This window comes from Carcharodon carcharias, chromosome 4 (assembly GCF_017639515.1).
Source record: "Carcharodon carcharias isolate sCarCar2 chromosome 4, sCarCar2.pri, whole genome shotgun sequence".
NCBI lineage: Eukaryota > Metazoa > Chordata > Chondrichthyes > Lamniformes > Lamnidae > Carcharodon > Carcharodon carcharias.
The window spans coordinates 135,536,178-135,562,954 of record NC_054470.1 but is presented as its reverse complement, the minus strand read 5'-3'; the positions used below and the strand labels follow the sequence as shown (position 1 = coordinate 135,562,954).

General features: G+C 38.6%; 1 protein-coding gene across 5 annotated transcripts in view; it reads right to left on the bottom strand.

The window, feature by feature from the left end:
• Positions 1-26,777, bottom strand: part of ttc37 (tetratricopeptide repeat domain 37) — a 108,292-nt gene that overhangs the window by 27,002 nt on the left and 54,513 nt on the right. For 4 of the 5 annotated variants that reach the window (XM_041186443.1, XM_041186444.1, XM_041186448.1 and 1 more), the window contains 14 exons: positions 25,657-25,781; positions 24,660-24,913; positions 22,339-22,441; positions 18,001-18,183; positions 14,682-14,826; positions 13,505-13,583; positions 13,188-13,249; positions 12,880-12,936; positions 12,604-12,672; positions 11,876-11,950; positions 10,591-10,732; positions 8,880-8,973; positions 4,431-4,508; positions 836-960 (listed from right to left, as the gene is read on the bottom strand). In XM_041186443.1, coding sequence (XP_041042377.1) covers positions 836-960; positions 4,431-4,508; positions 8,880-8,973; positions 10,591-10,732; positions 11,876-11,950; positions 12,604-12,672; positions 12,880-12,936; positions 13,188-13,249; positions 13,505-13,583; positions 14,682-14,826; positions 18,001-18,183; positions 22,339-22,441; positions 24,660-24,913; positions 25,657-25,781 — 1,591 coding nt within the window. The remainder of the gene's footprint in view (positions 1-835; positions 961-4,430; positions 4,509-8,879; positions 8,974-10,590; positions 10,733-11,875; positions 11,951-12,603; positions 12,673-12,879; positions 12,937-13,187; positions 13,250-13,504; positions 13,584-14,681; positions 14,827-18,000; positions 18,184-22,338; positions 22,442-24,659; positions 24,914-25,656; positions 25,782-26,777) is intronic. The other variant, XM_041186446.1, reaches the window with a different exon arrangement.

Sequence of the window (26,777 nt, the reverse complement as noted above, 5' to 3'; positions counted from 1 at the left end):
AGTTCATAATTATTGCTGAAAATTTTATTCATGAAATGTCAAATTTCTCCATTATGAAGTATTATGAAATAAAAACAGTAAATGCTAGAAAAACTCAGCACGTCTGACAGCATCTGTGGAGAGAGAAACAGAGTTAACGGAGCTCTGAAGAAGGGTCATACAGACTGGAAAGGTTAACTGTTTCTCTCTCCACAGATGCTGTCAGACCTGCTGAGTTTTTCCAGCATTTTCTGCTTTCATTTCAGATTTCCAGCATCTGCAGTATTTTGCTTTTCTCTATTATGAAGTTCCATATATTTACAAAATAGATATAACTTAAAGTTTATGATATCTCAGTTTCTGCCTTAATCCTATGCATATGTTCTAATCATTTATTTCACTCTGTAAAATGACATTCAAAAGTGAAGAATAATCACAGCATTTTACTCCCTTGCTGTTGGTGAGAATACTTTAATGCATTGTGCTGCTTATCTGATTTGATGACATTACTGTTGCTGGACGCTTGGAGATCCCCTTGACTCGGTGCCAGATTCAAACTAACATCAAGAAAGGAAATCCATGCCACAGAGATCACTTGATCTTTGTGGGCAGCTTTTTTTTTTGAGACCAGCATTGACCTTTGTCCCTTCACCTACTGACCTCAAAGTCCAGGCTAGTGTAATTTTGCTTATAAACAGCTAGTATGTCTTTCATAGTTTATTCTATTTATATAATAATATTGGTTAAACTGAGATGCAAATCTATACATCCGGAATAATAAATAATGTATGTTTTACACAGAAATGTCAAACTTGCAGATTCTCCCCATGAACTCAGTTCATGCTAACCCCATTACCTTTGGCACTCTCCTGAAGAAGCCCTTTCTTCAAGTAGGCCAGAGCAAGACTAATGATGTCATCAAACTCCACAAGTGGGTTTAACATGTAAGCCTGGATCGCCTCCTGATATTGACCTGCAGTACTGAAGAATAAAAGGGTGACTTTGATTTTTCAACAAGTTCATCTTAAAACTGCATGTGTTCCAACTCACAAGGTAAATACATAAAGCAATGGTCAATGCTATTCAGGACAGTCACAGTACAGCTGACAGGAATATGACCTTTGGCTAATCCATCAAGATAAAAGGCCCGAACATAACAGTCACTAAAAAATTATTTAAAAAACAGAAAGCATTGGGGCATGATTTAATCTAACATATTCATCAACAGAACCAGGGATCTGTTAACTGGGCTAGATACTATTCACCCTATTTCCATAAAAAGGTAAGGCTGTTTGCTGTCACAAACAATTATGCTTTAGAAACAGTTTCATGCTGCAAAATACAACATCAATATAGTGTATTATAGAAAGAAAGGATTTTTAAAAATTGTTAAAAGATAGTCATTCATATGAAAAATGTAGAGAATTCACTGGATTACAAAGTTCATAAATCACCCTTATGTTAGTTTTATAGGATTGATTATCCCGATAAAGCTGCTAAATTTACAAACAGGGTTACAGAATTGCCACAAGAGGAAAATATTTTTATAATCAAATGATATCTTTTGGTCATATTTTAGAAAACTCCACTAGGAATACAGTTTACTTTAAGTACACTGTGAATTCTTATCAAGTTTAGAGTTATAATTTACCATTTTTCTCCTATTGATTAATATCTGCTCCGCTAAATCAGGGCCAGTATTGGATAAGAGTGTGAATACTCAAGTCTGCTAAAGTACTTGACAACTTAATGTATTGGACAGATTCTTATGCCCTTTTAAACATTTCAGGCAGAGACCATTTTCGGGTCAGTGGTGCGGCCAATTAACAGTCCTCTTCTGTGTCACCATCCAATTCAGGACGGTGGGGTGGGGGTGGGGGAGTCCCAGGGCAGAAGTGGGATTGCAGCCCCACTGGCAGAGGTGCGCACTGCTGAGGCAGGTAGGGGAATGTAAAGACACCTCATGATGGAGGCACCCTTGAAAGCCCAATTAATATTTGAAAAAAAAGTAAATCCACAGCTTGTAGGGGAAACAAGGATGGGTTATGACCATGGTCATTGCCTTTAAACTTTCATGTCATATTCATGGGGTCAGTAACAGGAGGTCTCATGGACCCCGAGTATGCCATCAGAAGGCCATCTCCAAGCTGCTGCCAATCTTCCAACTCAGTGGGAGGGACACTGCTTTGATGATCCCAGTAGTGTAAGCAACTTGTCATCAAGCAAACTAATAAAGGGCTAATTGGGGGCCTGCTGCTGTGCTGCCCTGCCTCTGGTAAGATCACTTGGAGCCAGGAACAAGGAGCTGACTTGACAAGCAAGTTTCAAATTTTGCACCCAATCCTCCTTCCAAACCCACCTCAGCAGGGCTGGGAAGATTCCACCTATTATGTATTTACTGCAGCAGCAAAAATTGCAACTGAAATACAGCAAAACATAAGAAATAGTAGGTCATTCAGCCCCTCAATTCTGCCCCACCATTCAATAAGATAATGGCTGATCTGCCCCAGGCCTCAACTCCTCTTTTGTGCCAGCATCTCATAACCCTCAACTCCCCGATATTTCAAAAATCTATCTTCCTCCTCTTTAAATACTTTCAGTGATTTAACCTCCACAACTCTCTGGGGTAGAGAATTCCAGACACTCACTACCCTCATGCTTCCATTCTACTTGGGTATTAGTAGTTTAATGTATTAAAATGAAGGATGTTACCCTCACTGTCAGGACCATTCAATACAGAATTTTGGAATTGCAGTTAGCAAAGCTTTGGAAAATTTTTCAATTTAATGGTTTCTTACTAATATAGCACTAAAATGAATCCTAATCTGTTTAGCTCGTTTATTTAATTAGTTTACTGGTGATTGCTCACTTTACTAAATGAAAATCTGTTCTTCTTGATTTTCTGTATATCGAAATTTCTGAAATTTGAATTCAATAAAAATTTGGAATTAAAAATCTGATGACCGTGAAACTATTGCCAATTGTCATAAAAACTCATCAGGTTCAATAATGTCCTTTAGGGAAGAAAATCTGTGGTCTGGCCTAAATGTGACTCCAGATCCACAGCAATGTGGTTGACTCTTAAATGCCCTTTGATCAAGGGCAATTAGGGATATGCAATAAATGCTGGCCTAGCCGGCGATGCCCACATCCCACGAACGAATTAAAAAAGCTAGTTAAATAGTTCATTGAGAGTTTGTAGAGAGCCAGCTTGAGATCTTGGTGAGAGCAGGCTGCATTCTGATTTGGGCAGACCAGGTTCATGGAGATGGCATCACAGTGGGAGCCAGTCATGGCTGCCCCAAGAAATCAGGTGGGCCCTTGAAAGGGAGAACACAGGTGCCACTGCGTATGCATAGGTTGTAGGGAGACTATTTAGTATGCACTTAGGCAATGCAGGGAGTCGTCACCCTACTAACATCACTGCAGCTTAAGAGGAGTGGCATAAATACATACGCGCATCTCCGAAGGGACATCCAAACACCAATTCAGTACTCAAGAGACAAGAGCTTCATACTCGGGTTTTTTTTAAAAAACACATTGGGCATAATTTTCCGAGTTGGCAAGTTGGGGCGGGGCTTGCTCACCGATGTGTAAAATGATGTTCGGTGACGTCACCGTGCCCGATTTAAATTTTCAGGAAGGCGGGGGTGCAGCAAAATCAGCTGCACACCCGCCGACCTGTCAATGGCCAATTGAGGCCATTGACAAGATCAATTAAGTAATTAAAGGACCTGCCCATCCAACTTTAAGGTTGGCAGGCAGGACAGGAGCCCCAGCGGGAACTAGAAAAAACACAAAACCTCATCCACGGGCAGGATGAAGTTTCATTTAGGCTTTAAAAAAATTTAATAAAGACTTTGTAAAAATTATGGACACGTCCCAACTCATGAGACATTGTCATATGAAGGGACATGTAAGGGAAATTTTATTTTTCTATTTTTGTCTTTTTTACATTTACAGCCGATCTCCCTGAGGTTGCGTTCTTTTGTGCACCTGCATCAAAGAGCACACTCTTGGTTTTCGGATTCCCCCCGCCCGCACAAGGACCACACAGGGCTTCTGTGTGGACGTCATGCTGGGCGGGCCTTAATTGGCCCGCCCAAGTAAAATGGCGCCGTGCCTCCGATTGGGGGCACCAATCGGAAGCATGCCCGTACGTGCCCACCCATCAACTTCTCCCCAATGTGGGTTGGGGTGGGGGGGAGAAATTCAGCATATTGGATTTAGAGAATCAATGAAAGTAAAGATAATACCAGAAAAGGAAGATCAACTGGACACAGCCAACTTTCATAAAATAAACTGAACAGTTTAGGTGCTTGTTTAAAAAATAGACTGCGACATTAAATTCTAAATATATTTTAATAATATTTAATGACATAAATAAAACGATACAAAACAACTGTCTAAACACCTTTATTCACCAGACACACAAGTCATTTATAACTTACCATAAAGCTCGAATCCAATTTCTCCGGGCATGCTTAAGTTTTCCTTCATCTTCGGTATTTTGTAGCAGCACAACTGCCCTGAAACCAAAAATCATAAATATTTTTCTTGAGAAAAAAAGCTTTCCTGTGGACATCAGATCCTCATGAGTGGTACGGCAATCAACACAGCTCACCGTAAAATATATGCACATCATCACCATCAACATGTCTCCAGCATCGACATGGAATATACCATATTAAATGATGGTTCTATTAGGTAATGGTAGTACAGACTTTCAGCTACAGCTACTCATTCTTCTGCAACTGTATCATGTAAGAACCAAATCCTCAATTATTTGGCTTTTCATCATCTGTCTTAATAGTCCTAATAATGTGGCTTGGTGTCAAACTTTGTTTTATAACGTTCCTGTTCAGCACACAGGGATGTTTCATTATGTTAAAGATATAAATATAATGGTTTTGTTGATGTTATAGAAGTGTGTGAGAATTTGTTTAATCTAGATCCTTGGTGTGATAGCCTTTGACATACATATACCACAACATATGCCAATGATACCACCCATCAATCCAGCTCCTCACAGACCATGTATGCACATTATTTTGAAAAAGAGGGCAGAATATCTGAACTATAGTAACATTTAGAGATGCAAAATGTATGATTTTCCATTCTTCAGCACCTTTTAATTCAATGAGCTGCTCATTCATGGAGACAGCAAGTCTAGGGGGAGATAATTTCTGCTTTACATATTCTCCATTTAATATGCCTATTAAAAACTTTACTCTGCACGTTCATTTCAGACATAGGGGAGACCCTTAAGTTAGGTTTCCAACCATGTTATTGTCCCCATGGGAAAGAATAGTGACATCAGACCAAATTAAGGCCTAGTCTGGAACAGTGCAGTCCTAAGAAACCACATTTAGACTGGGAATGCAAAGTTTATGGCCAAATGACCCTCTAAAGATTATCTTGTTGTGCAGCAAGACACCCCTTGCTAAAAGCACAGAACTGGTAGACTTGGTAGACTTTCTAGGTCTTGCTGAGGGGTGAAAAAGAGGCCTTTTATGGGCTGTGTCACATATTTGACTGCTACTGACTTACCTTATTTGTAAATGCTTATGTTTAGGATTCGACTTCGGCAAAAAAATCATAAAACTCGACATTTTCATTACAGATGGGAATACACAAATACAATTGCTATTTTTGAAAATATGATAGTAAGCAGAAGCTAAAAATCAGGAGCACATGGAACAAATTAGGGGAGGCAATGGCATAGCAGTATTGCGCTGGACTAGTAGTCCAGAAACCCAGGATAATGCTCTGGGGACCCGCGTTTGAATCCCGCCATGGCAGATGGTGGAATTTGAATTCAATGAAAAAATATGGAAATAAAAGTCTAATGACGACCATGAAGCCATTGTCAATTGCTGTAAAGACCCATCTGGTGTCCTTACCAGACCCACAGCATGTGGTTGACTCTTAAAAATGTGCTCTGACCTAGGGCAACTAGTAAACTAACTAGCCGATAACTAAACTAGTAACTAATAAATGCTGGCCTAGCCAGTGACGCCCACATTCCATGAACAAATTAAAAAAAATTGAAGCAGCATTGTGACAAATGGGGTAGGGGACTAAAATGCACTAAGCTCCAAAGCAAGATCTTTGATTAGAGAGAATATCGATATTTCCTAGATTAAGAATTATTCACTTTGCTAAAGTAATGTGCAAAAATTTTTATGACCAAGAATAAAGATTCTAGGATTGTTTGTTAGCGCTGTAATATTTTCTCACATTGTTTATTGGAGGTTTAGGGGAAGAGAAAAGAAACTATTCAAGGCTGATGTTGAAACTTAGTTGCAAGAAGCTTGCCAGCACAGTAATATATTTGCCAATTGGGGATTTAGTTTAACAAAAACACTAATCTCTTCCATAAACAGACTGAGTCAATTTACATCGCTATATAATTAATTGCACATAAAGATATCTCAGAGCAGTTTCAAAGTTGTTATTCTCAGCTTATTCAGTTATCATGCCCATTGATTTATCCATCCTGCTTTTGCACAGAATTCTTCTGCAAGTCAACTTTACAAAATATTTGTTAAAAACATATTTTTTCTCCAGTGATACATTTAGCTAATGTAGGATTATAAATTCATGCTTGGCGTAGATATCTTCTGAAGTTCAGTGGTATCAATTGCTTCCATAAATGAATTCCATGCCCACTGCCACTGGGGTACATTCATACTACCCAACAGTAGCTTGTACAATAAAGCAAACTAAGGCCGTAATGATGGCACCCCACCCCCAGTGACCCGTATGCCTTTCTGATCTATTTGGAGACAGACCAAAAAGATCTTTGAGATCTGTGTTGGGATGTCATCCATTCATGGTATTAATGAACAAGTTAGATGCTGGTTTACAGAGCCACATATCTAAATTTGCCAATGATAGCAAGATAGGAAGCATTGTAAACAGTGTAGATGGAGGCATATTGTTACAGAAGTACTGACGGATTAAATGAATCAGTGAAACCATGGCAAGTGGATTTCAACCTAGGCAAGTGTGGCGTGATCCACTTTGGACCCATGAAGGATAGACCAGAGTAAAACATAGAAAATAGGACGAGTAGGCCATACGGCCCTGATCCACCATTCATTATGATCATGGCTGATCATCCAACTCAATAGCCTGCTCTCACTTTCTTCCCATACCCTTTGATCCCTATCGCCCCAAGAGCTATATCTAACTTCTTCTTGAAAGCATACAATATTTTGGTCTCAACTACTTTCTGTGGTAACGAATTCCACAGGCTCACCACTCTCTGGGTGAAGAAATTTCTCTTCATCTCAGTCCTAAATGGTCCATATCCTCAGACTGTGACCCCTGGTTCTGGACTCCCCCACCATCGGGAACATCCTGCCTGCATCTACCCTGTCTGGTCCTGTTAGAATTTTATACGTTTCTATGAGATGCCCCCTCATTCTTCTGAACTCCAGCGAATATAATCCTAATCGATTCAATCTCTCCTCATATGTTAGTCCTACCATCCCAGGAATCAGTCAGGTAAACCTTCGCTGCACTCTCTCTATAGCAAGTACATCCTTCCTCAGATAAGGAGACCAAATTGCACACAATGGCCAGGATTTTCCCCTTGGCGAATTGGGGGCGGGGCCCGGTCGCCGAGGGGAAAATGACGTGGGATGATGTCAGGAGGAATCCTCGACGCCATCCCGGTCCATTTAAATTTTTAGGAGGGCGGGTGGACAGCGAAATCAGCTGTCCGCCTGCCGACCTGTCAATGGCCAATTGAGGCCATTGACAGGCTATTTAAAATAATTAAAGACCTGCCCATCCAACCTTAAGGCTGGCAGGCAGGCCAGGAGCCCCAGCGGGCTCCAGATTATTGATGAAACTTCATCCACTGGGATGAAGCTTCATGTCCGTATTGTAAAAAATTAATAAAGTTTGTGTTCTTCATTAACATGTCCCATCTCATATGACATCGTCACATGAGGGGGACAAGTTAATAATTTTTTAATGTTTCTATTTTTAATGTTTTTTCCACTGTCAGCACTGTCCCTGAGACAGGACTTTGCCTCAGGGAGAAGTGCGCGCGAAAAAGTGCACTTTGAAAGATGGGATGTTACATCAACCCCACCGCCCGCCCGCCATCCAAGGGCAAGATTCTGCCCAATATTCCTGGTGTGGTACTTTCTAATTAGTGAAAAGCAAAGAGACTTGGGGTGGGGAGTGGTCCACAGATCATTAAAATGTCATGAACAAGTGCAAAAATGAACAAAAAGGCCAACGGAATGTCAACCTTCAAATCTAAAGAATTAGAATACATGAGGTTAGAAGTCACGATATAGCTGGACAAAGCCTTAGTCAGACCACGTCAGGAGTGCTGCATTCAGTTCTGGGTGTCACACCTTCAGAAGAACATATTGGCTCTTGAGGGAATGTAGCATAGATTTATTAGAATTATTCCTGGACTCCAAGAGATAAAATATAGGAACAGACTACACAAATGAAGATTGCATGCCTTGGGAAATCCACCCCCCCCCGCCCCCCCCTCCCCACCCCCAACCACCACCAATTTGTTAATGGGCTGCAGGTGTCATGGGCAATGCCAGCATTTATCGCCCATCCCAATTGTCCTCAAGGAAGTGGTGGTGACCCACCTTCTTGAGCTGATGCAGTCTATGTTGTGCCCTCTCCTCGAGGATATTTGGTGCCAACCTCTGCCAAGCATCTGGGACCAGGCACCTTCCAACACAATAGGGACAAGGTGCTTTTTTGATTCCCAAGATAGGATTATGAATTGCTCATTATTTACAGGGTATGAGGCAGCAGCTTTAAAGCAACTTGGGAGCATATATACACACATTTGTCTCAGGGTATTCTTTTTTTTAAACTTGAGGATACGTTTTGTTTTGAAACACAATCCTTACCTATGATATGCCTCTTCTGCTTGTTTTTTGAGGTTTAGATACTCATTCAAGTAACCTAACATTGTGAAAGCTGTTGCATCAGTCTGAATTCTCTCTGTTCAAAAAACAAATTAAAACAACCTTGTTATCCTGTTAAAACAAAACAAACTATACACAACCATCCATGATCCTCTTAGAATGTCTGCGCATCAGGGAGTGAGACAGGGCAACAGAGTGTTTGAGAGAATGTCCACACAGAGCTGGAAGAGGAGGAAAACCCAGGCTGAAAGGCAACTTGCTTCCGATCCCCACTTTCATATGAATTCTGTCGAGGTCAACTCAAATTGTGCACTGCTAGAGGCGAATGCAAAAATGGTGTTAGCCTGCTCTGCCATTCAATAAGATCATGGCTGATTTGTTTGTGACCTCAACTCTGCTTTCCTGTCTGCGCCACCTCCTCCCTGCAACCCCCCCCGCCCGCCCATAAGCCTTGACTCCCTTGTCTATCAAAAATCTGTCTAACTCTGTCTTGAATAAATTCAATGACCCAGTCTCTACTGCTCTCTGGTGAAGAGAATTCCACAGAGTAACAAACCTCAAAAAAATATTTCTTCTCATCTCAACCTTAAAAAAAAGACCTTTTATTCTTAAACTGCGTTCCCTCGTTCTAGTCATGTGGCTTTTCTACTCCAATGAACACGATCAATAAGAAGTCCACGTGCCTATGCCCATCTGTGGCACTCTCCACCATCCCACAAAACTCCACCTCCCGCACCCCCCCTACCATCTCACCAGGATCTACCAGCCAGGAACATTCAAAACCCCAGGCTTGAAGTCCAGGCTCCATCACTTCTTCTTGGCAACTGCCTGCAGTCCCAGCAGTGGCCACTGGTCAAACCTGGCTCTTCTGGGACTACAGAGCTACTGGTAAATCTAAGGTGGGACTACCTCCCAGATCAGGAGATCAGGGCCTGAAACAATTAAGGCAGCTCCCAGAGTTAAATGGCTGCAGGGCAGCCGACCTTTGGTGATGACCAACATTTCCGTTGGGGATTTTGGGGGGGGGGGGGGAGGGAGAGAGTATGACACACTGTTATATCCAGAAATCCAGTCCCTGATGTTCAAATCCTTCATGACTTCACCCTCCTTCCTTCTAACCTCCTCCAGCTCTGCAAGTCTCTGTTCCTCTAACTCTAGCCTCTTGTGCATACCCATCCTTTCACCTCACCATTGACTGCTTGGCATTCAGCAATCTAAGCCCAGTGCACGGAAACTCTTTCCCTTAACCCCTCCATACCACTTCTCCTTTGACACTCCCTTAAAACAAATCTGTTTGACCAAACTTTTGCTCACCTCCAATTATCTACTGATTTGGTTTGATATCTATAATTACCCAATTACATCTCTGCGAAGCACTTCGGAATTTTTTTCTACATTGACAGTGCAATGTGATTATAAGTTATTAATATTAAGAAATATTGGTCAATCTACCACTAGTACTCAAAATCAACAATATTCTTGTGATATTTTACTATTAGGGTGTGTGACATTTTTAGAGTAGACCTCATCATTATTAAATATTGCTAAGGCAATGTAAAATATCACAGCATATCCCCCACTTGTATTTGGGAATAAATTCATTGTTTGGTTATAATGTTAGGTATTTCTAAAGTCAACTTGAATATCAATTAACTATTAAATGCTCCAGCTTGTCAAACATATTTTACCATACCTGTATATTTGCTCATGACAACTTGTGCAGCAGCTATTGCATTCATTTGTACAATGTTATACTTGTACAGTTCTGAATTTCTGTTCGATTTATCCTGCAGCGTTGCACATACCCAGTGTGCATAACCTTTAGCTCCTTCAGTCTGTATAAAGAAATAATTTTTCTAATTTCTTTTTATAATGTAAATTTAAAATAAACTCAGGTTTAATAAATTCTAGCAAAATGTAAACATTCCCTTTGTTTGTTGGGCTGCAAATTTAACTCGAATTAGCAATGAAGCATAAAACTAGTATCAAGAATGACTCAATTTATACATGCACACAGAAAAAACTCATGGACCAGAACATGCATCTGAAGAGAGTCTGCCGTTAGCTTGGCTTCTCCCTGCACCCTTCAGTTCAAAATATATTTGCCCACAAAATTGCTGAAAGTGTGAGGTGCTAACAATGCAGCAAAGAAAACAGGACATTTGGGACCTCAATGAATAGGGCAACCTTAACCAATTAAACTTAAGGATTGGGGAATAAAAACAAAGTACTGAGAAGGAGCCATTGTCCCGCCCAGGGCTGGAGGAACTAGGTCTAAGTGTAAGACTGAGAAGGAGTATGAATTTACAGGTGTGAAATCAATGCCAAATCAAGTATAGAAAGAGGGATAAAGATAATGAAATGAATATTGGATTACAAGAGATTAAAAAAGACAAAGGAAAAGAAAGAAAAATATTGACATTCTTAAAATCTCCCTGAAAATTTTGAACAGGAAGGAATGGGCCTTCAAACTTAAGTTAATATTCAGTGCCTGGGGTTGTTTGGCTGTAATTAAATGATTATTACATTATTGAAAGGGTATTTATGCTACTAATTACTTGGCATAAATATCTGCAGAATTTTTCATTCATATCTACCAAGCAAACACAGCAACATCTTAATATTCACAAAACATGTCAGTGGCGAGGCAGACAACAAAATGCCATTTTTGCAAAGCAATGCAACTCGGGCAGCAACTTTTGGATATTCACATTTAACTACTCATCGAGTGCTTACCTGAAGTTGCTTTAACATTCACGCATAAATAATGAAAAATGCCTTAGCCTTGCCAGTATTTTGATAGCAAATTTTGGCTGAATATGTAAGGCTTAAGGTACTGAAAGGGTCCCAGGTCTAAGAACCTCTGAGATATCATTGCTTGCAAACTATCCAGTGTACTTCAGCATAATCAATTTGATTTCACAGTTGAACATATTAGACTTGTTTATTTATAGCCAAAATAAAAGAACAATACTTACATTAACACCAAGTTCAGTGGTATGTCTAAACAAATCCATAGTCTCATAGCTGCCAATAGCTTCAGCAATAAGTGCCTACAAGTTTAAATGATTGGAAATTGAGACTGTCATTGCAATACATATATGCATTATGTAATAAACTGGGCAAATTCCTTGCCAATATATTAGAAAATATTCATGGAAAATAAAAATACAATAGTCTGACAAATAGTATAATGGTATTAAGAGTAATGTAGTGACAATTAAACAGTTTAAGTAAATCCAAAGCATTGTGTCTACAGCTTTTATTTTTGAATTAAACCAACATTTTAAAACCCTTACGTTTGTAATCAAAAAAGGGGAGAGGAACCTGTGATGGTAACCCATGTGGAAATTAGTGAATTAGGGAAGAAGCAGAGAGGTGCTCAAAGAAAGGGTAAAGAATATTGTTTGTCTTCCATCAAAAAAAGAGTACTTTTACTTTTAAGGGTTCATTTTTGTCAATTTGTAGCATCACGTCACTCTTTCAATTCTTCAACTTCATTCATACCAGAGTACAAGTATTACAAGTCTATAGATTATTTTTGAATGCTATTATGTTTGATCAAAGAATGTGGAAAAATTACTATATAATAAGATGCCCCTCGAGGAAATGGGTGACATTACCAGTGCAATAGCATAACTAAATTTCTAATCTGTATCAACCTGGTATACCTGGACAATTAGCGAAAACAGTATAAATGATCTACCTGTCCAATCCAGCACATAACATATGAGGGTTCCAAAGACTGGGCTACCTTAAAAGCTTCATGGGCAAGCTAAATTAAAAAGATACAAAAGTCACAAGTAGTGATGGTAACATTAAAAACAAACAAGGTTAATCTTAGAAAATATAGTTTAATTGCTATAAGATGTTAAATCAAAAATACTATGAACAGACCTTAAATAATTACAATATTAAGTAACTCTAATTACTTTGACTATAAATCTATATAGTTTAAATCACTAGCGTTCTCAATATTTACCTCAATACTTTTGTTCTTCAAATAAGTTGCCCCCAAGTTGGTCCAGGCCACTACATTCTAGTACAAGAGATCGTCACACTTGAAAAGTCAATGTTTAATCATTGTTGTTACAGCTTTTGAAACAATGAAAAAAGTTTACTTTTCCTTTGAAGTTACTCATTTTAAATTATCTTAATTCAACCTGCAATTGTGCAAACAATATCTCATACGTCTATCAAAATTGCATCATATAACCCACCATCTAATTCAAAATATTTTGAGTAAAATGCATTTACTGGAAAATGTTAAAAAGTTGTGAATTTACTTACATTTTGTTCAATCCGCACAGATTTGATAAATGCATGCTGTGCAAGGGCATATTTTTCAACACCTGCATCAGAACAATACAGAAAAGAATCATAATACATTTAACCACATGAATGCATAGCCTAATCTAAGTTATTTAACTTCTTTGCCATTTTTCTTGTTTTGCGCTGACAAAACTAGACTAAATCAATGGCTTTTTTCACACAATTTAACTACTGAAATCTTGTTTGCAAGAGAACACTGAACACAACTTTAGGATAGGTTTGCAATAAGTCAGTTTTTACCTCCATACCAAATTATATATTCGAAATGGTAGTACCTTTATAACTGGCAACAACTCCAAGTGCATTCCAATATTGATGATTTTTGCTGCCCAACATCACAGATTTTTTAAGACACTGTTGAATAAACGTACAATTAAAATTGCATTGCACTTTATAAAATAAATACAATAATAGGAAAATTTAAGAATGGAATTAAAGGTTAACACCTGGGGGCTGATTTCCCTCTAATTGTACTTGGGCCTGAAAGCTTGACTGAGCACACAGCAGAGGAAAAATGTTGGGAGGATCACATGTGCTTAACAGAGCCTCCTTGATTGTTTATATATTAAATGTAAGCAAATGAAAAGTCAGATGGGATCCATGAAGTGGATGTGATTTGCCCAATGCTCTGCAACTAGGTGATCTATGACATTCAAACAAAATGGGGAAAATTTGCATCAATATTGCCCTAGAGTTTCTGCTGGGGGTGAAGCTGGCAAATTCTTCTTTTCAACCTGTGGGCGTGACCAGTTGATGGGGTCTGGTTTGGGCAAAGGGACTGTTGATTTAACATTGAAGATTGCAGATAACTTGAGCCTAGTGGCATAATTCATTTATGCTTAAAATTCTATGATCTTGTGTACTACTTGATTTGATTCTACCCAGATTAAGTAGTTAGCCGGCTGGAAGGCATATGAAAATTCCAAGCATTATCCAATGTAAAATAAGATTTTTCAAGCAGTGATTGTAAAACAGGCAGAAAGTATTTATCTCCATAAGAAAGAATGCTAACTTGCTTTGCAGGATTAAGACTTAAATTATGCATTCTGATAAGTGCAAGATTAAATTGACAGGCTCCTAGAGAAGTCTATCTATTAAAACATTTTAGGAACTATATAGTGGGGAACAATTGATCCCAGAACCATTTACACCTACCTCAACAGTTTGTTAGCTTCAACATTGATGAGGTAATAAATTGAAACACAAGTTTCTATTGTAGTTACGGATGTAATTAGTGAACAATACATATTTTTCAAGTTTGAAGAGAAAACAACAACAGAATGAGTGCTGGTAGTATAGTGGCAATCATAGTATGCAATTCATCTTTATGCAGAAAAATAATTCCAAAAAACAAAATAAACCGCACCAAAATTTTCATTTCAAAAATGAGAAACCTGCAGCCTCTGTAAGGTAAGTACATTTCTGTGTTTTCTAAAAGAGTAAATCATATACCTGAAGTGCTTTTTCCAGCAACTCAGACACTACATTCAATTCTCCTGTAGTACCCAGGTGCTGTGCCTGTCGGTAGTAGTTCATGCCAAGGTCACACCACAGATTGGCAGAAGTTGACATCAATGTAAGGGCTCGTCCATAGGACCTAGGAAAAAATAAGCTGCAGTTATAAATATAACTTCCCTTGCACCATCACAAAATAACTTGGAACCAGACAATGGTTACAGAACAAGAGGCCATTCAGCCCATCATGTCTATGCCTGTCAGCTCTCTGCAACAGCAAATAATTTAGTCTCACGCCTCCTCACATTGTGTAGCCCTGCAAAGCTTCTCTCTTCAGGTGAAATTCTCTAATCCTCTGACACCACCTTCATTGTAAAGAATATTGGAAAATTATGGCCAGTACCTACACAATTTTCTCCCTTACTCCCTTCCTTCAATATCCTTGGGTACTGGTGTCCTATTAACTTTATTATAACCGGCCTTTCTAATACCTCCTATTTATCAAGTTTTAGTCCATCCAATGTCTCTTCTACCTTCTCTTTCACCATTTCTTTGCCAGCATATTCCTTGATAATGCCAGATGCAAAGTGCTCATTTAGTACCTCACCTGTGCCTTCTGCCTGCGTGCATAAATCCCCTTTTTGGTCTTTAATCTGCCCTACCTGTTCTCTTACTACCCTTTTGTTATTTATATGGCTATAGAAGACTTATGGATTTCCTTTTATGTTAGCTGTCAGTCGCTTCACATACTACATCCATGCATCTCTTATTTCCATTTTCCTTTCTCTCTGAACTTTCTATATTCAACCTGGTTCTCATATATATCATCAACCTCATATCTGTCATACGTACCCAGTTTCTGCTTCATCTCACTCTGTATCCCATCCAGCGAGTTCTGATTTTGCTTGCCCTACCTTTGCCCCTTGCAGGAATATACCTCGACTGTACCTGAACCACCTCTTCTGTAAAGGCAGCCCATTGTTCTGTTACAGTTTTACCTGCCAGTCTTTGATTCCAATTTATCTGGGCCAGATTTTTCTCACCCCACTGAAATTACCTCTCCTCCAATTATGCACTTTTACTCTACATTGTTCCTTGTCGTTTTCCATTGCTAACCTAAATTTAATGACACAATGATCACTGCTCCCTAAATGTTCCCCACTGACACCTGATCCATCTCATTCCTCAGAACCAGATCCAGCAATTCCTCCCTTCCTGGTCAGGCTGGAAACATACTGATCAAGAAAATTCCCCTGAATACACTTACAGTTCATATTAGAATTATTACAGTTTCCCATTATCACTACTATATAGTTTTTGCACTTATCTTTAACTGAGATCATTAACCATTTATTTAAAATTTGAAGTTCAGGAAAATTTTCCATTTCCCACTCTGCAATGTTATGAAGTTGTAATGTTTTTGAAGGTCCTATAACTAATCTCTGATTTTACATTTTATAGTAAACTTTGCATGATTACAGGTGCATTAAGATTTTCAACACTGAATTTTTTTGTGCATGCTTTCAAACATAGAACATTTGCAATTTTCTGAACACTATCTTTTATTGTAAAGTAAAATTAGTGATGCAACAAAGCAGAACTTTGCCTTAATTACATATTCTTCAAATAAATTTGCAAATTAAATTTAGCACAAAATAAGTTAACTCCCCCACTACAAATTACAGCAAGTAGCTGGGCCAGACAAAGTGGACATTTGAATTGTGATCCTTGTATCATTTGAGACAGGAGGGTTTGCTAGTAAGTCGGAGGCAGCATCATGTTAGAGACATTCTCACGTGATATCAGAACGGTTTCCCTTTATTAAGATTAGCAGGCACTCTGTCCTCTGTTACACTTTGTGTAACCTCTATACCGATTGACAGCGAATCATCCATTTCTTAACAAGGTTTTAATTTCCTCTCTAAATGGAACAAAGGAGGTCAGCAGAAGCTTGAGTTTCAAAGTAATTAGACAGAGTAGTATCACCTTCAGAGGAAAGATGCAAGAAACTTGCCAGGTCAAGGCTTGAATGTGCAGGCTATATTTGGAAAAGGTTAGTAGTGGGGTAATTTCAAAAACTGTCAATAAAGTGAATTTTAGCTGCTAGCATGATTTGACTATGAAAAGGAGGGAAAATACCCCAGTCACAGTCACACAGGATGTAATTTCTGATTTCAGTAAAGATGGACTCATTTATGTGACTTAGGAGCAAGCAAGAGTGAAGGGATTTTTAAATCTGGATGTGATTGATGCTGGCAAAGCCGTATTTATTGTCCAGCACTGGGTTGCTGACAGAACAGTGGTGAACCTTCTTAAGTAGCAATGCTTTGTATAACAAAGTGGTTTGATGGACTACTTAAGAAAGGAATAATAGTTAATCACATTGTATGAGATTGGAATCAGAATCATCCAATAACTAGATGAGATAAGGGATGCCAGGTTCTCTTTTCTGAAGTATATTAATGGACCATTTGGGATTTAGCAGCTTTCACAATCTATTTTCTTTGATGTCAATTCGCAAATTACTAGATTTGTTGAACCGAATATCACAACTTGCCATGGTGGGACAAATTCACCACTTCTGGGTTCTCATATGACTGCATCTATAATTGGGGAATTTTGAGTGAGAAGAACATGGAGTTGGGGCATGATGGTATGCTCAAAGGTCTTAGAAAGGAAAAGCGGGTCCAGGGTAAGATGATACCTAGAACAGGAGGATGGGTCGAGTGTGGTTTTTTGGCAGGACTGATGGCTGGGATTTTAAAGGTCGGTCAACTATGCCTGAAGGAAGCAAACTCTTCAAAATATTAAGATGGCACAGGGACAGGAATAAGTGAAGGATCAGGATTCAAATATAAGACATTAAGGAAGGAGGCAAATGTGTCTTTTGAAAGAGGAAAGATAATCTGCAAACTGATTGGGGGCAAGGCCTGAAATATTTACAAGGATGGGAGGAAAGTAGTGGCAAACATCTAGGACAGAGGGGGGGAGGAATTGGAGGAACCAGAAGAGGCAGTTGCAGGGATGCTCTCAACCTTAGAGGCTGTGTTCCACAGCTCTTTGCGACTGACACTAGAGCGGAAGATAAAAGGGGAAAAAGAAGAGAGTTTTGGAAGCAATAAGTCACAGGGAAGATCATCTTTGGATTTTCCTTGCCCTTAGAAATGACTTTGGAATAGTAGGCAAAAGTAACTACTAAAATTATGTACTTGAAGTTGAGCACAGTGTAATAGGGTATAGCTGTAGGGAGGGTTATAAAAAGTGGCAACCACTCAAAAGATTAAAATATGCCTTTTTTTGATTGAAAGTAATTTACCTTCCTCCCAGCTGAAGTAGCTCACTTTTGTTTAAAGACTGCACATTCCTCTTTTCATTCTGTCCAATAAGGACAGCAGAGACTTTAATGTTAACTTTTGCTGGTGACAAAACATGGAGTGTGGTACACGTGTCTCCAATTAGCTTCCAAAGACATGATACATCAGGTCGACACTGTACAGATCTGTAATAAAATCAGAGGTGAAATCATAAATGTAGGCATTTAAAATAAAGTATCATTTACAAATAGCTGCTTTTATCAGAAGTTCAAGGCTAAGAACACAAAAAATAGGAGGAGTAAACCACACATCCCTTCGAGCCTGCTCTGCCATTCAATATGATCATGGCTGATCTTGGGCTTCAACTCCATTTTTTTGCGCAGTCCCCATATCCCTTAATTCCGAGACCACAAAAATCTGTCCATCCCAGCTTTAAAAGTATTCAACAATGAAGCATCCGCAACCATGTGGGCTAGGGAATTCCAAACATTCACAACCTTTTGGGTGAAGAAATTTCTCCTTATCTCAGTCCTAAATGGATCGGCACCTCATCCTGAGACTGTGACCCTGTGTTTTAGATTCCCCAACAAGCAGAAACAATCTCAGCATCCACCCTATCAAGCCTCTCGAGAATTTTCTAGATTTTGCTAGACTCATTCTCGTTCTTCTAAACTCGAGAACATAAGCCCAATTTACTCAGCCTCTCATCATAGTACAACCCCTTCATCCGAAGGGCCAATCTACTGAACCTTCGCTGTACTGCCTCCAATGCAAGTATATCCTTACTTAAATGTGGAGACCAAAACTGCACTGACTACTCGAGATGCAGCCTCTTCAAAACCCTGCACAACTGTAGCAAGACTTCTTTAATCTTGTACTCCAATCTCCTTGCCATAAAGGCCAACATGCTATTTGCTTGATACACCTGGATGCTAACTTTCTGCATTCCTTGTACAAGCACACCCAAGTTTCTTTGAACATCAACAGTTACAAGTTTCTCATCTGTTAAAAAATATTCTACTTTTGTATTCACCAAAGTGAATAACTTCACACTTCATTATTTTATACTGCATCTGCCATCTTGTTGCCCACTCACCCAGCTTGTCTATATCTTTTTGCAGCCTATCTATGCCCTCCCCACAGCTTACCTTTCCACCTAGCTTGGTATCATCAGTAAACTTAGATATATTATTCTCCGTCTCTTTATCTAAGTCCTTGATATAGATTGTAAATGGCTGAGGCCCCAGTACTGATCCTTGTGGCACTCCAGTATTCACTGTGTGCCAGCTTGAAAATGCCCCATTTATGCCCACTATCAGTTAACCAATCCTCTATCATGGGTAATATATTACCCCAAACTTCATGTGCCTTTATTTTGCTTATTAACCTTTTGTGCGGCACCTTATCCAATGCTTTTTGGAAATCCAGGTATACCCCTTCGTCTATCCTACTAGTTACATCCTCTATATATTAGGAATTTAAAGCAATAAAAATATATGTATTTTAAAAAAACACACTAAATGACTTGAAACAAAGTGTAAGCAACAGAACTGGACATTTAAGACAAAGGTGATGCAAACGCATCTCCTGAACAAATTACACTGAAGAATTGTGAAATTAACAACACAAGAACTGAGAAGAAAGTGTAAGTTAAAATGTGTAAATTCAATGTCAAATCAGGTACAGAAAAAGAGGGGAAGAAAGATGCAATTGAGAGAAAACGAGAAAGAGACAAAGGAAAAAAATCCAAAATTAAATTTACATTTATAAAATCTCTAACACTTAAGAATGTGAAAAAATGAGACTCCATAGTTGGATTAGTTTGTGTGAAAGGTTGTTGGCAGTAATTATCACATGGTTAAAAGAATACTTTGGAATCGACAAAACTTGTGTTGAGTTTAGTCTGTATCTACTATGCAAGTATAGCAATTTCATTCCATTCAATACATTTCAACGGTGAACCAAAGGATGTGCAGCTGCTTTCACAAAATTAACATGCAGTGGTGCATCTTGGAAACCAACTTTTGGATTCCAGCATTCAACCCACATCTGCTCTTGTCTGATTTTGCTGTAGCATTTGTATTAAAATAACAGCAAGTGTTATTAGCCTTCTTGTTATTTTAACAGTTAATTAAGGGTCATCATAAGGAGTATATATGTAACAATATAACATGACATCGGTTAGTCTACAGTTATAATATTTGGTACAATTTTGGACACCCCTGGAGAAGGAACATTTAAGAGCAGCAAAAAGGCTGTTTGTTAAAGAGGCGTGTTGATGTCAAATATATAATTTCCATTTCATCTGCTGGACTCACATGTGGAACTTTTTAAAAAAAAAGGCAGTTTCAACTGTTAAAACAAAGACACTAACTTTAGATGGCTGCCAGAGGTCATTTAACATGTCTGCAACTGCAAGCTGGTCAAGTTTCTGGAAACTTTCAATGTGGATTACAATTAAGACATGTCCAGGCAACCCTCCAGTGAAATTTCATACCTGCTGTCTCAAGGATTACTTCAAAGATGTACTGAAACTTAAAAAGGCTGCCATAATTTGCATCACTATAAAAGCTAAATTCCATTTGCGTCAGGCTGAAGATGGAGACAGAGACAATGGCCACATTGGAAATGTTGATACGTTCTCCTCAGCTCACTATGTGGAAGAACAAGTTATTCAGAAGTGACGGCTTGGACTTTAAAAATTAATCGCCTAGGCAACAACACAATAGCCAAGATCTGTCCAGACATGAGCTAATCAATTACCTTCTGAGGGATACTCAATCATTATGGAGAAAGAGGTCATAGGATCAGTATTTTTGAAATAGATGTTATTATAAAACTCTACTTGCTTTGGAGCAATCTGGAGAAGGAACATTTAAAAGCAACAAAAAGGAAGTTTGCCTCTCTCTCTCTTTCTTATAACTAAAAATTGAACTCTGCTTTTGTGTAAATCAGACTGCTGGCAGCAAAAAAATCCCAGAGAAAACTTTAACTTGCACTGCAGCATCTACAAGAGAAAACGCCAAGGACTACAGCTTAAAAAGTGCCTCTGCCATACACACCAGCAAAGGACTTATAAACAGTAAACTTTTATACCTTTGCCTTTTCTCGTTAAATCTTAAATTTGGCCAAAAGTTAATGACCTCTACTTTGTAACTTGTATTTTGCATGCATGTGGGTGTGTTGTGACAGTCATGCATTTACTTTAAGTTTTTTTTTTGATATCTTTACCTGGATGGGTTTTTAGCACAATAAAAACTAACACTTTAGTTGTTTAAACTCAAGGACACATGGATGAGTTCTTTGCAATCAGCACATAAACAGTTAAGTATACACACTGAATTGGCACATTCATGCTCATAAATATCAAAACCATGTTATGATCAACCTAGGGCAGGGGAAAAAAGGGGGAGTGCTTTCACCCTTCCTCACCTGGTGGTAACAACGTAGAGGGCATTAGCACCATAAAAAATGTACAGCATAGGTTCACAAAATGGTGCAAGGGTTGGAAAACTATAGTTATGAGGATAAACTTGAAATACCAGGACTATTTTCACTGGAGCAGGGGCCAAGGGGAGATTTAATAGAGTTTTTATAATTATGAAGTGTTTTGATAAAGTGAATAGAGAAAGACTACCTCCTCTGGTTGGGAAGTCAGTAAGAGTGAGAAGAGAGGTTAGGAGAAATGTATTTCCAAGGACAAAATGCTTTGTCACAGGATAAAAGGTGAGGCAGAGATCATTACATAACTAAAAGGGAAATTAACAAATAGTTGAAACAGACAAAGATAGAGGGTTAGGGAAAGAGCATTAGAGAGTAAGATTTGTTTTGGATTGCTTTGGCAAAGAGTCAGCATGGAGACAATGGGCAAAATGAGACAAATGATATGGGGCTATATAACGATTAGTCTTTCCAAATAATAAAAAAGCAATATTTTTAGTTTCCATTCAAATAACTCAAAATTTGTGTTGTTAATGTTGTGTGTGCAAGTTGGCCTTCACTTGTTCCTTCAATTAAGATCAGGAGCTCAACAAGGCAGAGAGGAATTGTAGCTGGAAGATCCACATCACACTAAATTTTTACATTGTAACCCGTTGCCCTTCTAATTCTGCTTGTTGAAGTTGTTATAGAAGATACAAAAGAAAAAGCAAACAGTTTTAAAATAAAAGTATCCTGTTCTTACATTGGTATGATGGGTACCCAGAACAAAATGCAGTTCGTTGTCCTAAGTATTGATCTGTGTCTTTGGTGGCTTCTAACAAAATATTCAAAGGATAGTTCCAAGATTGTTGTATTTTTTTTAAATCACTTAGTGAAAATAAGCATTTATTTTTACTCACCTAGCTAAGTACTGAAGTGCCTCTTCTGCTGAATCCAAAGCTCTTCCATCCAAACAATCATCGAGTGCACTTCGTGCCATCATTAAGTAGCACTCACCTAGGCCTAGAAAAATGCGAGCAAGCCATGTGATTTGAGGATGTTCATTTATTAAAAACAGAGATGAGGATCCTCTTAAATATTTAAATCATTTTTCTTCTGTCAGCAATACAGCTTTTGCATGGTATTTTATTTTTGTAATGAATTTGGAAAAATGGTATTTAGAGCAGAAGACTTGAATTTTATTCCTCTCCCTTCAACTTGCTTGCACCTGTGAATATTCTTAGCCGACTGAAGAGATTCCTGCCATGTTCCCAGATAATTTGAATGTTACTATACACTTATAAAGGACAGAGATTTGCTCCCCGTTCCAGATTTCAGTCTAAGATTATATTAGAGGTTCTTGGAAATAGTCAATCCTAACTTTGCAAAGGCCTTGTCCTTGATAAAAAAAAAAATTTGGAAGCACCCCTTTTTCAGCTTGTATGTTTCAAATAATTACAAGACTATATGCACTTTGTTCGAAAAACACATAGAATACGTTCTTTCTTCCTTCTGTTTCATCTCCTCACATCACATACAATCTCTGAACAACTGTGAATAACTGACACATTTAAAACCTTCTACTATCTTTACCCTTAGCTTCAAAGTTCTCCATCACCTTGGTTCAGCAATATCTCATATATCCCGGCATACATCATCTACTTGACTAACATCATTTCCTTCCCCTCTCTATGCCATCATCATTAGGGACCATTTTTTTTAAAGTTAGTACCTCCAAACAGCCTCTCTAAATTCCTCCACCCTGTCATCTCCCTCTTCTCTGTAACTATACTTTTGGCACAACCTGAAACCTTTGTTTTTCATTCTTCTCAATGTTTGTTTTTTCAAACTCCACCATAAATTGCTCTAAAAAATCTTACATAGGTGAGGAGAGCTTAGAACTAAATTGTTGTTGAAAGCTGGTTTGTAAATGACTATAGGGGTAACCAGTAGGAAAGAGTTGAGGTAACTCACTAATAATCTTCCGCTTGATATTTTTTTGAATATACTGGTTCTTAGCCTTGACTAAAAATAGGAACACACTATGTGAAGCAGAAATCTGAAAGTAACTGCTTTAATAAATTGGTACACTGGCCCATCACAATACTGACCCACCACAGCACTGTCAGCTTATCTTGTGACCATCTTATCTGGATCTTTCTCCCACCTCTCTAAGGAAGCTCAAGTTACATTACAGGTATATTCAGTGCCTCAGAGTATTTAAGGTATTTGCTCAAATGGTGCTCCAAATAAACAAAATATAGCCTTGACTTATAATCAGAATATTACTGTAACTTCAATTTCTTAAATCAATGGTTAATATGAATTGCTTGGCCCCGCTGGACAAAGAAAAGCACAATCGGTATTGAGATGGAACACAACTCAGTATATTGCTTTGTTTAATCTTCAGGAATCATATTGAGTGTTTTATAACAGCTCAATTTACATTGTACTACATTCCAAGTTATATTTCCCTAAATCTCCTTTTCTTAAAAGTGAGTACAAAAGGAAGCAGCATTACTTTCTGGGAGAATTGTGGGGCATCTTTAAGGAGCTTGAGGTGGGGGGGTGGCCTGTCCTGTCAGGAAATACTTTCAAATACTGAGCTGAAGAGGCCCAGCAAAGGTAGTTTTTCCAAATTATTTTACATGGGGGCTCAGAAGAGCAAGAATGCTCCAACCCCATAAAAATAACTTGGGTGGCTCTGGGATCTTCCACCCTCTGCAATCAATACTTAAAACATCCCTCTCATGTACTAGCCTTGCTGGGTCAACCTAATATTGACCTGTTTAATCTGACAAGCTACGCCAAGAGATACTCAGTTGTCGCCCCGCAGCTCGTCAATTCGAAGCAAACAAGGCCAGAGCCAGAATGGAAAGGTGAGGCCAAAGCTTCGTTATAAGTACAAGCAACCAGCCAGTGCAATCAGTTAACTGGTGCACCAAAAGTCAATATCTTAAAAAAATTCTTCCATGTTAACATAGTCAGAAATCCTGAAACATTGCAGGACATTATAAGAAAAAGTATAACTATTCTTCACTTTGTCTAAACTAGATTGTCTAAACACAATTAAAGGATAAATGAGACAATTGGTAAATAAATATGCAATCATTAGTTTTCAAGTATTTGCCATCCCATTTGTGCACCCTAGTAGTAATATATAATATACAATAATATATATAGAAATATACAATATGTACTTACAAAGAATAACTTAAGAGGAGAAATAAAAAAAACTTACCTTTGAGGGCAGGAACGTAGTTTTTTGTGTTTTGAATTATCTGCTTATACTCTGTAACTGCCTCTGCATACTTGCCGAGAATCTGTTTGATGGCTGCTATCTTGTAAATGTTGTACACGGAGTTTGGATTCAGTTCACTGGCTTTTGTGAAGGCCTTTAAGGCAGCATTGTAACCTCCTCTACTGAGATAAGCCTCCCCTAAACATTCCCAGCAATTTGCGTCTTTCAGGTCTGCTCTCAAAGCTGCTTGTAAACTTAAAAAAGGGACAGATCATTAATTTTACTGATATAACTAAAAGTAGACTTTAATGCCATAGAATAAAGTCGCAGAACAACATTGTCATTAGAACTGCTCTGCCTAAAACTTTTTTCCTGCCTCCTTAAAAGTCCCAAACATTCATGGTAAAGAAAATGGATTCAATGGGTGGTCTTTAAACCAAGCTAGAACATACTACACCAATAAATCACAAAAACAGCTGAAGGTAGAAAACCAACACATGTGGACCAATGACATTTTCAGTTTTATTATTCATCCCCGTCAGTAGGATTTGGAAAATAACCAAAGTCCAGTGCTCAAACATGTTGCATTTCTTACTCTCCCAGAGCCTACAAATTCTGTTTGGTTCTCATCCTTCAACTATACAAATACACTTCAGACATAAAAATAATTGATCGTTAAAATGAGGCCTGAGTAATTCAACTTGTTTAAACTCCTGTCCGATCCTCCCTCATTTCTAACAACTGTGAAGAACTCCTGGAAGACTTTCAAGGTGGAGACAATCTGTTCAGATGCCTCTGCTTATTGTCTCCTTCTTTCCTTCCCCCTCACCAGGGCACTATGCTAGATTTACACACCCTCCATTTCTCTCCCATTATCCTCTACGTTCTTTCCCAGCTCCTCTCATCCATGAGACTCACCCATCCACCTGGTCTGCTAACTTTTTTCCTCAAATAAAACTGTTGACTACCAAATGCTCAAACAGAAAGCATATCTTACTCTGCCACAGCCTGCGAATGCTGGTTGGTTCTCAGGTAATAAAGTCCTCGTCTAAGCCAAGCCCATTTAGTTGTCCCAGCACTCGACTGGTCAGTCACTGTCCTCAGGACTGCAAGAGCAGTCTCCTAAAAGCAAAGAAATGTCAATATGAAAAGTATTGTAAATAACTGAGTCACTACCAAATGAGTGAACAGCCATGTAATACACCTGTAAAAGCAATAACTGGAATCAGACGAAAAGCTGTATTTTAATTCCACCACATTTGTCAATTTTCTTCCAATTAAGGCTTCCAACTGTTGGTTTGGAGTTGCCCATCATTCGTACAAAAGCAACATCATCTCAGTTTCAGGCTTATTCAGTTACAATCATTGTCATTCTTCAACTAGCCACCATTTACAAAGTATGTTTTACTATTTGTAAACTAGCTGACTGGAGTGGCTTCGCAGCACAGCAAGTTAAACCATCAGCATATATTAGGCAGTCAGTGGCAAAGGAGCAATACTCGCCAATCACCTCACTGATAACAGCCCACAAAAGGTTCCACTTGCTTTAGAGCAGAGACTTGCTCTATTCATATCTGATCCAGCATGTGCCCTCTATAGAGGTTCTGAGGCACCTGTGAATGGCAATGAGGCTCTTCAGCCAGGTTGAAGAAACCTCACCAAGACATGTAATCTAAGCCAAGAAACATAAATTATGTTTAAACCGCATACAATGAGCAAAGTAAAGAATCGAAAAGGCAGATGGGAGAGAGCATCATGTGACAGACAGAAAAATGTAAAAAGAAAAAGTATTTAATTTAAAAAAATTCCCCAAAGCTAATTAACATTAACCACATGGGCTGCAGTGGTTCAAGGTGGCAGCTCACCACCACTTTCTCAAGGGCAATTAGGGTTCAGCAATAAATACCGACCTAGCCAGCAACACCCACATCCAATGAATGAATAAAAAAAGCTTCTGAAAGAATGAAACATTAGGGCCAGACAGGTTGTTTGGCAGTAATTATTACCATCATTCAGTTTAAACTCTTGTATGCACCAGCCCTAATATTTTCCTGATGGGTAGGTAAATACCCAACTGCATGCGAGATTTTCAAAACTAAGTCTATTGGCAAGGTTCTG